Below are 12,993 nucleotides of genomic sequence, written 5' to 3'. Positions count from 1 at the left end.
TATATTATGTTTGATGATACTCTCTGACGAGAGGCTGCGAAGGCCACCACGGTAAAATTTGTATCCCACACGCTTAATCATTAACTATTTTTTGTAAACATCTCAAAATAAAAGTAAATGGAGAAATGCGTGAAAATTTATATTATTCTAATTTATGGTGAATGCGTCGACACATGACGCATCAGGGTCGGGATGCCACGACACTTACTTTCTGTATTTAGCATTAGTACCTAAAATGCTCTTCCAAATTCTTTAATATGTTTCATTGCATAAACTACATTCGATATGAGGATTTATTCTTCTTGGCTCTGTGTCAGTGTCGACATTATCTTTATTCTTTATTATTAATATAAGACGCGAACCACCATGTTTCGATGCTCGCATCATTGCCACAGTTGCTTTGTTAGTTTGTTAAGGTGGGGAAATTTTATGCCGCCCATTCTATTTATGTTAGGCACTAACAGCAGTAATATTGCACAATTAGAATAGGTATTTGCGAATGTTTTTAAAGTTAAAAAGGCAGCTCTAAATAATTTATGAGACAGATTTTTTCACCTTTTTTCCATGAACCATGCACTCAAAACAACATGTTTATTATTGCAAACGACACCCCAACCTGTCCTTGAGGCATTTGAAAAAATCTCTAATGTAAATTTTGGAGATTTCATAAAATTTGTTTTATATCTGTTGTGACCACCAATTTAATTCACACAGAATATAATTTGATTACTGAATTTTGGAATCATAATTATTGTTATAATGATTTAAAAATAAATATTTTTGACGTTCTAATATCTTAGTTTATAGCCACCCTATTTAATAGCAGGACAAGCAGCAGCTTGGTAGCAACCAAGACACCTATTAAGTGTGAAAATTCTCGGGTTGTACAAATAGGTAATTTTGGAAATTTATTAACTGAATGTGCAATGTTTTTACGTTTATCAGCAGACAAAGAAAGTTAGGTTACATGAATCATATATAAACCCAAGGAATTTAAATTTTTGACTTGGAATCAATGAAGTTTTTTCAATATTGATTACAAAGCCTAAACAAGACAATAGTTTTATTGTCTCGTTTAAATTATTTAGGCATTCTGTATAATTTTTACCTATACATAAAATATCGTCGAGGTAAATTACAGACTTAAAAACCTCGGCTTAAGAATGCTATAACTTCCTTCATTAATTTAGTAAACACTCTTAGCGCAATAGAAAAGACCCTTAAACTCTTAAGTTTTACACTATTACCTTTGTTATTTATAAAATGAAAACGGAAAAAAAATTGCGAAATACCGGCTCAATTGGCATTAAAAGGTAGGCTTCTTTAAGGTCTATTGCGTCCTATGATCTTTGATTTTAAAGTGATATTTTGATATAAATTTATTAAGATTAAGTATGCATTTTTTACCGCCGTTTGATTTATGTGCTAAGAATATATTTGAAATATATTTGCCCTTTACTGGGTTTCAAACATCAATATCTCCCAAGTCTATAAGGTTATATTTTATTGCCACAGACACGTCAGCTTTCTCTTGCCCCGACCAAAATTGAGTACGCGCTGAATTTTGAAAAACTTCATTAGAAAATTGTAAATCCACACCGTCTTTAACCCATTTAAGAACGGTTGTATTATTAGTAATTTTACGTCAACAATTGTAAAATAACGTAATTTTTTATTGTTATTTTGGTGCACAATATTAGCTCGAGCTGGTCATCTTTGACTACGAATAGGGGGTTGGTCTTCTGTATGTTCCTCTTGTAACCTCGGTTGGTGTAGAGGATGTTATCTTTATTTATTGACCTTGCTTTGTAACCTTCGAAGCTTTTTATTAGATAAATTGTCTCCAAACAATGCATTAATATACCTTTCAGAATGATCGACAACTTGCAAAAAAATTTGTCGATGATGGAGGTCCGAGAATATGCGACATATATACTTATAAACTTATTGGCCTCCATCTTATTTTTGTAACTACGCAAGCCAACTACGTTTAAGCCCCTATTAACGCCTGTTATAACGGCCCCCAATTGTTGCTGTGAATTCGCCATTTTCTTATCCCAGAATTTACCGGATTCAGCATAGGGTAGCAGCCTGAATCTCCGGATTTTATGTAAGAGCCTGGAGCAATACGCAATTTTCGGGAATCTAACAAGTTTTTAGAAAACTTTCCCTTGATTCCTCTATCAACCCTTTCTTAAGGCTCGGCAACCATATTTTGACGAGACTTTCGTGAATTTTTTCAACATATCTGGAATCACATCATTAGCTTCACCCAATGCTGCTAAGATATCAGGTTCTAAGTCGACAGGCTCCGATTGAGGGGCCGTGGTATCAACTGTTACTGGTTCATTTGCTTGAAGTACAGCTGGATCAGCCATATTGTTCATAATTCCCGGCAAAGAATTTGTCGGTGTATCAGTTACTAGGATATCTGGATCCGGTAACAAAAAGTTTTGTTATCGAGGGTACTTATAAAATTATGATTTAGGGTTATTTTATTTTTTACATAAGTTGAAATTCAACTAACAAGCCATCGTGCTATTATCTCGAATAGCCTCCTGGTAAGCTGGCAATAATTATTAAATAAGTAATTATATACCAATAAAGATTTATAATTTTCCAATACCATTGTGATATCATCGCGGATATCCTCCCGGCTTTTATTTTTATTTCTTATTCTATTAAAAATTTTCGATTTTAACCTTCGTGATGCTATCTCGAACATCCTCCCGGTATAAATATGTATATATATATACATTAATGATATTTAAGTATGTAGTATGTACTCGAAAGTAAAAAATTACATAACCTTTGTGATGCCATCGCGGACATCCTCCCGGCATAAATTAAGTAATATATGAATATTATTTCACTTCTAGAAATCGTGAGCTATTAAATTACCTTTGTGATGCTATCTCGAACATCCTCCCGGTATAAATATGTATATCAATACATTAATGATACATAAGTATGTACTCTAAAGTAAAAAATTACATAACCTTTGTGATGCCATCGCGGACATCCTCCCGGTATAAGTTGAGTAATATATAAATATTATTTCACTTCTAGAAATCGTGAGCTATTAAATTACCTTTGTGATGCTATCTCGAACATCCTCCCGGTATAAATATGTATATCAATACATTAATGATACATAAGTATGTACTCTAAAGTAAAAAATTACATAACCTTTGTGATGCCATCGCGGACATCCTCCCGGTATAAGTTGAGTAATATATAAATATTATTTCACTTCTAGAAATCATGATTACCTTCGTGATGCCATCTCGGACAACCTCCAGGTATAAACGAAAAATATTTGAATATTTTTCAACGCTTCAATTTCGTAAGTTATAAGAAACTTTCATTTGTCGTATTACAGATCGAAACAAAGACACTTAAAAACTCCAAAGTACTTACTTGTGTCGTCTTCGGATTCCGAAGATGATATTATAGGTTTTATGCGACGATGTTTTTTCTTCAACTTCACAAACTTCATACGATAATAATCAATTTTCTCCTTTGAATTTCTCTCCAACATGACGAAACTTGCACTTATTTAAGACGTCCGTACGTTGCGGCGCACGAAAAAGGAATGAATATCGTACAAAGCAAGCAAATACTTGTCAGGTCGTAATACCCTCAATTAAAAAAAAAATAAAATCTAAAGGCGTGCGTGGTTGCTAGCATTGAAAAAGGGGACTACATAGTAAATAATATCTGAAGAATGAAGCGATGAAATATAATGGTACCAAGTATGTGCGGATCTGTTTTGTATAAAATGACATGATAGTAATATCGTTTATTTGTTTGAACAAAGCAGTCCCGTAGTGCTGTGGTTCGGTTTTGCTTCATATGTATTATTCGTTGCTGCTGGTGGTTCCTTTCTGCTTTTAGTATACCTTGTTTCCAAGGTAAAAATCATGTGGTTCTTGTTTGTATAAGAATTTAGACCACTTTTAAATGAGTATTCTTCAAGAAACGTAAAAAAGCAAATTTGTCGAGTGGTTCCATTTTGCATAAATACGGACAAATACGATTAGATATTTTTATTATTTTATATCTTTATAAAATCTAGCACTCTAAGCATTGCCAATATTATAACTTTTAGAAAATTAAAAATGTAATTTCATATTATTAAAATTGATATAATTACCTACATCATTAAAAACTTTCATTCTCTTATCAGAAAACCGCACCTATCTCCTCATTGATCATTAATGAGCTAAACTAACTATTACGTTTAAAATATAAAACGAAGCTGTAGTTATTATTTTCATCAGTTGTTCATCACATTCGAACACACAAGTCACAACGGCTAAGATGAAGCTTATTATCATTGTCGCGACAGCATTCATAGGCATAAGTAAGTCAGAAAAAATTTGGAATAAGATATTTTAGTAGCACAATTACATATTATGTTGAAATATGCTAAAGGTTTTTTGAAGTGAAACTTCTTTATCGGGGTTGGAAAAAAATTTAGTGTAATATTTTTTCGTTACGCGTGACATTTTTCCGTTACGCGCCATCTTTTTCTTATCCCTACCAAGCGTGATTCGACGTATTTCTGTAAAGTTGCATATAGTAAATTATTTTTTGAAAAATAAGGTCATAAAGAAGTTTCACTTCTTACGTGTGTACCCTAGTACACGCACACATTATTTTTTTTTTGTTTTAGGTTGTGCAGATGACGCTACCATCGGGCAACAAGCGGCCGCTGCAAACCAAAATACTTGCATTCGCAGAAATGAATACATCAAAATAAATGGACAGTGCGACGCATATATAGAATGTAAAGTAAGTAACCATAAAAGTAGAAAAAGCTTACTATTAATTATTATAGCACTTAGCACAGCAGTCATTATTCAACTATAATACGAAGCAAACGATAAAAGCCTATTTTAAAATGTTATTATTGACCAAAATTGTAACGATTGTTTCTTTTAAGGATTATGTGCCTGTTCAAAAGCTGTGCCCCGAGGGCCTTCATTACAACCCATCAGCGGCTTGGCCAATCTATCCATGTGGATACCCATCCGATGTTACTTGCGCTGATCACAGTGCTATTCGTACGTATTTATCCATAATAGTTTTAATATTCTATCGAAGATACTATCGAAGAAAGCTTTTTCGCAACCTTCTCTTTCGCAAGCTGCAAATCTAGAGTAATGTTCCTTTTTTTTCTGTTAACAGAGCCTGTAAAGTCTACACCCGATTGCCCACATCAATACGGCTACTTCCCGTCTCCGATAGCCGCACCGAACGACTGTGGACAATACCGCATGTGTATCCTGGGCAAACCCTACGACATGGTGTGCCCCGTCGGCCTTGCTTTCAACTTTGTATCTGACCGCTGTGATTGGCCCGATCTAGTACCTACTTGTAACGCAGAAAGTAAGGAATTTTATATCGAATTTTCCGTGCAAATACAAGTACTGATTATTATTTTTCTTCTTTCTATTTCTTCTTTCTTTCTATTCTTAAGTATTGAGAAAATAATCCTGATTGATTAACCACTATTTTTTTTTTCAGAATACCTCGGATTCCAGTGCCCACCTGCCAGTTTTGATGAAAGTGGAAACGCAATTAAAACAAACCACAGGTAAAACAGCCACTTTACTTCATCATACCAAAAAAAAAATAACCTACAAAAAATAACCATAGTTAATTACTAGTGGTCCGCCCCGGCTTCGCCCGTGGTACATATTTCGCAATAAAAGGTAGCCTATGTCCTTTCTCGGGTATCAAAATATCTCCATACCAAATTTCATGCAAATTGGTTCAATAGTTTAGGCGTGATTGAGTAACAGACAGACAGACAGACAGAGTTACTTTCGCATTTATAATATTAGTATGGATTAAAATATACGAATCTTTCGAAACGTAAGAAATATGGCAGATTTTCCGTTATGTTTTGTCTTCCATAAAACTAATTTTTGAACATTATATAAAAAAAATCAAAACGTAGGAACATAGCCTAAATTATGAAAAAAGTTTCTACTAAATTATGAAAAAAGTAATTAAATCGGTCCAAACCATGTGTCTGAGGATAAAGATAATAACGGATAATAATTTCTTCATATGAAGGGAATTAATTACATCATGATTTTCTTTTTTTCAGTTACCAAGGCAACTGCTACGCGTTCTATTCTTGTTTGGGCGGGAAACCGCGCCTGTTGTCTTGCGATTCTGGGTTTGCCTTCGACCCCGCTTCTGGAGAATGCGTTGACGCCGACACCGTGTCTTGTGCCTCCAACGCACAGCCACAAATTGCTGCAAATCAAGCTCATTAATGCGTCAAAATAGATATTTCTTTAATGTAATATACCTAGTAATATATAAATAAATAGTTCCTTTCCAATATATGTTTTATTCATATTTATTTCGTTATAATGAAACATTTGCAAATATTATCTAAATACGAACTTCTCATAAATCATTCAATAAGCGGCTCTACCACAGCCTCTAGATATTATTATATTCTTAAGATTCTTATAAAAAATGTATAATATAAAAGTACCTACCTATGGTCAAAGTTTTAATCAAAAGATTTTATCAATCTGTATCCTTATGTTTTTAAATTAATCCCTTGAAAATAATTGTATCCTTAAATCATTTCTTACTTTCAGCATAGATTATTAGTAACTTCCAGTAACAAAAATATGCCTATCTTTCTTTTTTGTGTTTTAAAAATAATATAGGCATACCTATTTGAAATGTTAATCCATATCTTACTTATTAATACGCTTTATTTAACACCCACAAATACCCGGATAAAATTAGCTACTTAGAGATAAAAGTACTACTTAAATTCAAAATGGTTGTTCAACTTTTTAATAAAGCAACCGTTGATTACCTTGTTTATTTTTACAATATGAAACACTTATTATTTAATATTAATGATTCGTTGGTCTAATTAATACGTAATAGTTACTAATTATAAAACTGAAAATGTGTAATTTGGTAATTCGAGTCATTAAGAGCAAACAAAAGAGCTGTTTTCCGTATTCTCCTGTTTCCTCCCTAGATTGTGCCACTAGAGCAATATATTTTTTACTATTAATCTATGGTAACTTTGGCCATGTTCCTACGTTTTCCTTTTTGTCATATGTTAATTATTAAAATATATGAATCTTTCAAAACGTAAGAAATATGGCAGATTTTCCGTTATGTTTTGTCTTCCATAAAACTAATTTTTGAACATTAAATAAAAAAATCAAAACGTAGGAACATAGCCTTTACTTTTTTCTACTAAATTATGAAAAAAGTAATTAAATCGGTCCAGTATTGGAGGAGGAAACAGGGGACTACGGAACGTCGAATTTGCGTAATTATCCTAGGTATTTTCGGCCCGAGCTGCAGTTTTCCCTGTCGCGCTCTACGGGCTTGAGGCATAGCGCGACAGCAATAGATAATAGGAAAAAACCTAATTTTGAATTCTCTCACTCGTTTTGTTGGCTCTCAAGTGGCTTCTAGACCTTTACATTACCTATTGTCTCCGGAATACCACTTCCTAAAAACTACTTAATTTACTAATTTAAAAATTGCTCATTTTTCTTATGTCAATATGAAAAAAAGCCATAATGTAAAACTATAAATCCTGCTGCTGTACGTTCACAATAAGTTGGATGCGAGCCGAGGGAGCCACGCCTAGTGGGGTTCTTATTTCTGTGTAGTTTTAAAATATTACGCGGAATCCAACCGTATTTCTGACTCCGAATTCTAGGCATACAACATGCTGAGCGTTTGAAATATAAAACCTACATTAAAACCTACATTATTATAAATACGTTGGCATTTGTAATAAGTTTTATTTATTATTGAATATTATATTATGAGCCTTCTACCAAAAAAGTAAAGCGATATCAAAATATTAAACAATGAAGAAAATGGAAGACAATGTATTGTTCGATAAAGCCTCAAAAGAAACAAATTGAAATTTTTATTTTAGAAAAACAATTTTTATATTAACTAATTAATTATAAAGCATTTGAATGCTATAAAACTCAAATATAAAATTCAACAAAAAGGCCGCGTTCTATCGTGTTTCTAATAATTGAAATAATGTTTCATATATTGGTTAAGATAGAACATACAGACAGACAGACAGACAAAAAATTTTTTAATCACATATTTGGGTTTGGTACCTATCGATCCAGTAACACCCCCTGATATTTATTTTTTCAATATTTTCAATGTACAGAATTGACCCTTCTACAGATTTATTATATGTATATGTTACAGTCAAAACCCTGAACCAGTCAATAACGTTATTGACCGGTAAAATCAGTTAATAAGGATATTGACTAAGGGCGTCGGTTAATATCCTTATTAACTGATTTTATCTGATTAAACCAGTTAATAACGTTATTGACTAAGGGCATCGGTCAATATCCTTATTAACTGATTTTAAGTCGAGACATCTAGTCAATATAGGTTTTAACCGACGTGCCCAGTCAAAACTCATAAAAAGTTAAGGACGTTAGTGAAATTATACTAGAAAATCATTTAAAAAGGTTCATAAAACTTTTTAAAGTGCAATATTTAAGAGTTTTATGTTTTATTAATTAATTCGGGGTATTGTTTGTAAACTGCAACCGCGCGAGAATACGTGCTCCAAAATATTTTTGAAGATGGCAATTGTGTTTTAATAACAACTAGGTTTCCGCCCGCAGCTTCGCCCGCGCAGTCAAAGAAAAACCGCATAGTTCCCGTTCCCGTGGGATTTCCGGGATTGCGTTAGTTTCTGAGTTGATGGAGTGACCTGCAGGTGTACTTCGAAGACTGCTACTGGATCTAATAGACGAGTAGAGCTAGGAATGCCGAGTTTGGGCTCGTTTTGTTAGTTATGTCGAGACCTTACCTCCGGACTTGATGGAGTGACCTGCAGGTGTACTTCGAAGACTGCTACTGGAACTATTATACGAGTAGAGCTAGGTGTGCCGAGTTTGGGCTCGTTTGGTTAGTTATGTTGAGATCTTACCTCCGGACTTGATGGAGTGACCTGCAGGTGTACTTCGAAGACTGCTACTGGAACTATTATACGAGTAGAGCTAGGTGTGCCGAGTTTGGGCTCGTTTTGTTAGTTATGTTGAGACCTTACCTCCGGACTTGATGGAATGACCTGCAGGTGTACTGCGAAGACTGCTACTCGAACTAATAGACGAGTAGAGCTAGGTGTGCCGAGATTTGGCTTGTTTTGTTAGTAATGTTGAGACCTTACCAGACATGATGGAGTGACCTGCAGGTGTACTTCGAAGACTGCTACTGGAACTATTATACGAGTAGAGCAATGTGTGCCGAGTTTAGGCTCGTTTTCTTAGTACCTGCTGGTCACTCCATCAAGTCCGGAGGTAAGGTCTCAACATAACTAACAAAACGAGCCCAAACTCGGCACACCTAGCTTTACTCGTATAATAGTTCCAGTAGCAGTCTTCGAAGTACACCTGCAGGTCACTCCATCAAGTCCGGAGGTAAGGTCTTAACGTAACTAACAAAACGAGCCCAAACTCGGCACACCTAGCACTACTCGTCTATTAGTTCCAGTAGCAGTCTTCGAAGTACACCTGCAGGTCATTCCATCAAGTCAGGGGTAAGGTCTCAACGTAACTAACAAAATGAGCCCAAACTCGGCACACCTAGCTCTACTCGAATATTAGTTCCAGTAGCAGTCTTCGAAGTACACCTGTAGAACACTCCATCAAGTCCGGAGGTAAGGTCTCAACATAACTAACAAAACGAGCCCAAACTCGGCACAGCTAGCTCTACTCGTCTATTAGTTCCAGTAGCAGTCTTCGAAGTACACCTGCAGGTTACTCCATCAAGTCCGGAGGTAAGGTCTCAACATAACTAACAAAACGAGCCCAAACTTGGCACACCTAGCTCTACTCGTATAATAGTTCCAGTAGCAGTCTTCGAAGTACACCTGCAGGTCACTCCATCAAGTCCGGAGGTAAGGTCTCGATATAACTAACAAAACGAGCCCAAACTCGGCATTCCTAGCTCTACTCGTCTATTAGATCCAGTAGCAGTCTTCGAAGTACACCTGCAGGTCACTCCATCAAATCAGAAACTAACGCAATCCCGGAAATCCCACGGGAACGGGAACTATGCGGTTTTTCTTTGACTGCGCGGGCGAAGCTGCGGGCGGAAACCTAGTTGTTATTAAAACACAATTGCCATCTTCAAAAATATTTTGGAGCACGTATTCTCGCGCGGTTGCAGTTTACAAACAATACCCCGAATTAATTAATAAAACATAAAACTCTTAAATATTGCACTTTAAAAAGTTTTATGAACCTTTTTAAATGATTTTCTAGTATAATTTCACTAACGTCCTTAACTTTTTATGAGTTTTGACTGGGCACGTCGGTTAAAACCTATATTGACTAGATGTCTCGACTTAAAATCAGTTAATAAGGATATTGACCAATGCCCTTAGTCAATAACGTTATTAACTGGTTTAATCAGATAAAATCAGTTAATAAGGATATTAACCGACGCCCTTAGTCAATATCCTTATTAACTGATTTTACCGGTCAATAACGTTATTGACTGGTTCAGGGTTTTGACTGTAACATATAGATTATTATATTTTTCAAATGAAAGTATTAGTCGTATTAACTAAACATTAATTAAACACTACACACTATTTATTGAACACAGCACTTATTCATACTTACATAATATGAATTTACTATTAAATGCATATCTACCAAAGACGCGCGGATTTCAGCTTCGTCACATCAGCGTCAACAGGATAAGATACTATCAATTGTGGTTAATGTTAAAAATATGTATGTAATGACGATTCGAAAGTGCTTCTAAAAGAATTATAATTGAATAAATAAATGTTTGAGTTTGAGTTTGAATCACTACATAAAGCCTAATAACCGTACGAATATTGATTACTAGTTACATAAACACTGTACAGAGCTATTTCGAACATACCTAATTTAATCAATGAAGTCGATATCTTCATTTAAAATTTTCTCGTTAGAAAAAAAACCACAATCACATTAATTACAATCGTCATTAAAAAGCAGACGAATAACGTTATAGCCAATAAACAATTACGTCTTTTTAATACTTATAAAAGAAAAATTTTCAACGACATATCTATCATTTATCAGCCACATTCTACAGTGGGTAGAGCTAGGAAAGCAACAAAAATGTATTTTTTCGCCGTTCTCGCGACAATTCTCGTAGCTTCAAGTAAGTATCGAAAATGACCTAAGAGTTCAAATTATTTAACGAATATGTAATTAAAAAGAGCTTTTGCATAGGCTTTGCTGCTGATGCTCCAGCTCCACAAAGTGCTCAAAGCAACGCTTGTGCGCGGAGAAATAGCTACTTACCTGTAGATGGACAGTGCGACGCTTACGTGGAATGTACCGTGAGTTATACACAATGATCAAATAAATATAATCTCAGGGTCGATTACAGTTTAATTCAGAAATTATTTTCTTGTGATACTTATTCTTGTTTTCAAAAACTAGAGTGCGATTTTTTGTGTATGCAATTCATGGGTCATGAAAATTCTCTTTAAACACCTATTTTTTTTTTAGGATTACGTGCCATCACAGAAGCTATGTCCTGACGGTCTCCACTACGACCCGACAGTTGCATGGCCCAACTATCCCTGTGGATACCCCTCGGCTGTAACTTGCAAGAGTACCTACGCGATTCGTATGTTCATATTATATTACTTTGATAGATAATATTATGGTTATTTCAGATAAACAAAAGCTTGAGATTACGTCAAGGCATGAATGAGGTATAAGGTATAGAGCACCTTAAATAGTTGACTTCTAAAAGTTGCACCCAAACGTTGCCAGGTTTACGACACATTTCTTTTTTCCTCCAATATCATGATAATCTTCCATTCATTGTGCACGCTATTGTGCGTAAGCGACATTATGATTGTCATTAAGTGGAGCGTCAGTTTAAAATGAGTTTTTAATTGTTTTTTCCAGAACCTGCGCAAGCAACGAAAGATTGCCCTCATCAATTCGGTTACTTCCCCTCACCAATTGCTGCGCCCAATGATTGCGGTCAATACCGCATGTGTATCTCTGGGAAACCTTATGAGATGACCTGCTCAACTGGACTTGCTTTTGACTTCTCAAACAACCGCTGTAACTGGCCCGACCTAGTGGCTAGCTGCAACGCTGAGAGTAAGTTTTTTGTTACTTTATCTATATTATTAAAACTATTATTTCGTAATGTAAAGCATAAAATAAAAAAAATAAAGAGTAGAATAAAAGGCTTCACAATATTGGGTGCAACTATGTAGAGCTACATTATCATCTTACGTGCTACAATTATTTGTTTAATTATAATTTTACTACAATAATTCTATTCCAGAGTACCTTGGCTACCAATGCCCCGCGGCTAGTTTCGACGAGAGTGGCAACCCAATTAAAACCAACCACAAGTAAGAATATGTCTACTTAAAATTTGGTTGACTGACCATACGTTCGTATCTTTTAACATTTCATAATAATGTATTTATGTTACAGGTTTGAGAGCAACTGCTACGCTTTCTATTCCTGCCTGAGCGGTAAGCCCCGCCTGTTGTCCTGTGACAGTGGGTTTGCCTTCGACCCCGCTTCTGGCGAGTGCATAGACGCTGACAAGGTTGCCTGCAACGACAATGCTCAAGCTGTACCGCAATAAGTCAATTAAGAATTTATTATAATATTATACAAGTTTCTTTTACTAAATAAAATATTTTTCATGAAACGGTCTTTTTATTGACATTTTTACCGACTTATAATCGATTAAATAAAATTTAATAAAAAACAATTAATATGTTCACAAGGTTGCATCTTGGATTAAAGAGTTTTTGTCAACCTTCCCAAAACAGACGAGAAAACATTACGAGAGTATTTTGTAAGATATCGGTTGCCTAACATAAACATTCAATTAGGACTTAGGTATCTTTAAATTAAAAAAAAATAGGTAAGTATTTTACTCTTTAATAATTCCATT

The 12,993-nt window shown here is 34.8% G+C and overlaps 2 protein-coding genes across 2 annotated transcripts; both read left to right on the top strand.

The window, feature by feature from the left end:
- Positions 1-4,301: 4,301 nt before the first annotated feature.
- On the top strand, positions 4,302-6,378 carry LOC123703640 (protein obstructor-E-like). The gene is made up of 6 exons (XM_045651719.1): positions 4,302-4,366; positions 4,679-4,797; positions 4,949-5,069; positions 5,194-5,394; positions 5,533-5,602; positions 6,122-6,378. Exons 1-6 carry the CDS (start codon positions 4,324-4,326, stop codon positions 6,291-6,293), a joined length of 726 nt encoding a protein of 241 aa, XP_045507675.1. The 5' UTR covers positions 4,302-4,323; the 3' UTR covers positions 6,294-6,378.
- A 4,761-nt stretch (positions 6,379-11,139) lies between these two features.
- LOC123703438 (protein obstructor-E-like) lies at positions 11,140-12,709 on the top strand. The gene is made up of 6 exons (XM_045651435.1): positions 11,140-11,214; positions 11,286-11,395; positions 11,568-11,688; positions 11,976-12,176; positions 12,367-12,436; positions 12,522-12,709. Exons 1-6 carry the CDS (start codon positions 11,172-11,174, stop codon positions 12,676-12,678), a joined length of 702 nt encoding a protein of 233 aa, XP_045507391.1. The 5' UTR covers positions 11,140-11,171; the 3' UTR covers positions 12,679-12,709.
- Positions 12,710-12,993: the final 284 nt, after the last annotated feature.

Source organism: Colias croceus, chromosome 2, assembly GCF_905220415.1.
Source record: "Colias croceus chromosome 2, ilColCroc2.1".
NCBI classification, from domain to species: Eukaryota; Metazoa; Arthropoda; class Insecta; order Lepidoptera; family Pieridae; genus Colias; species Colias croceus.
This window is presented reverse-complemented; position numbering and strand designations above follow the sequence as displayed.

Coding starts and splice junctions, on each gene's coding strand:
- LOC123703640 (XM_045651719.1), top strand. CDS start 4,324: ATGAAGCTTATTATCATTGTCGCGACAGCATTCATAGGCATAA. Junction 5,070..5,193: donor CGCTGATCACAGTGCTATTC/GTACGTATTTAT, acceptor TTCTGTTAACAG/AGCCTGTAAAGTCTACACCC. Junction 5,603..6,121: donor GCAATTAAAACAAACCACAG/GTAAAACAGCCA, acceptor TCTTTTTTTCAG/TTACCAAGGCAACTGCTACG.
- LOC123703438 (XM_045651435.1), top strand. CDS start 11,172: ATGTATTTTTTCGCCGTTCTCGCGACAATTCTCGTAGCTTCAA. Junction 11,215..11,285: donor GACAATTCTCGTAGCTTCAA/GTAAGTATCGAA, acceptor GCTTTTGCATAG/GCTTTGCTGCTGATGCTCCA. Junction 12,437..12,521: donor CCAATTAAAACCAACCACAA/GTAAGAATATGT, acceptor TTTATGTTACAG/GTTTGAGAGCAACTGCTACG.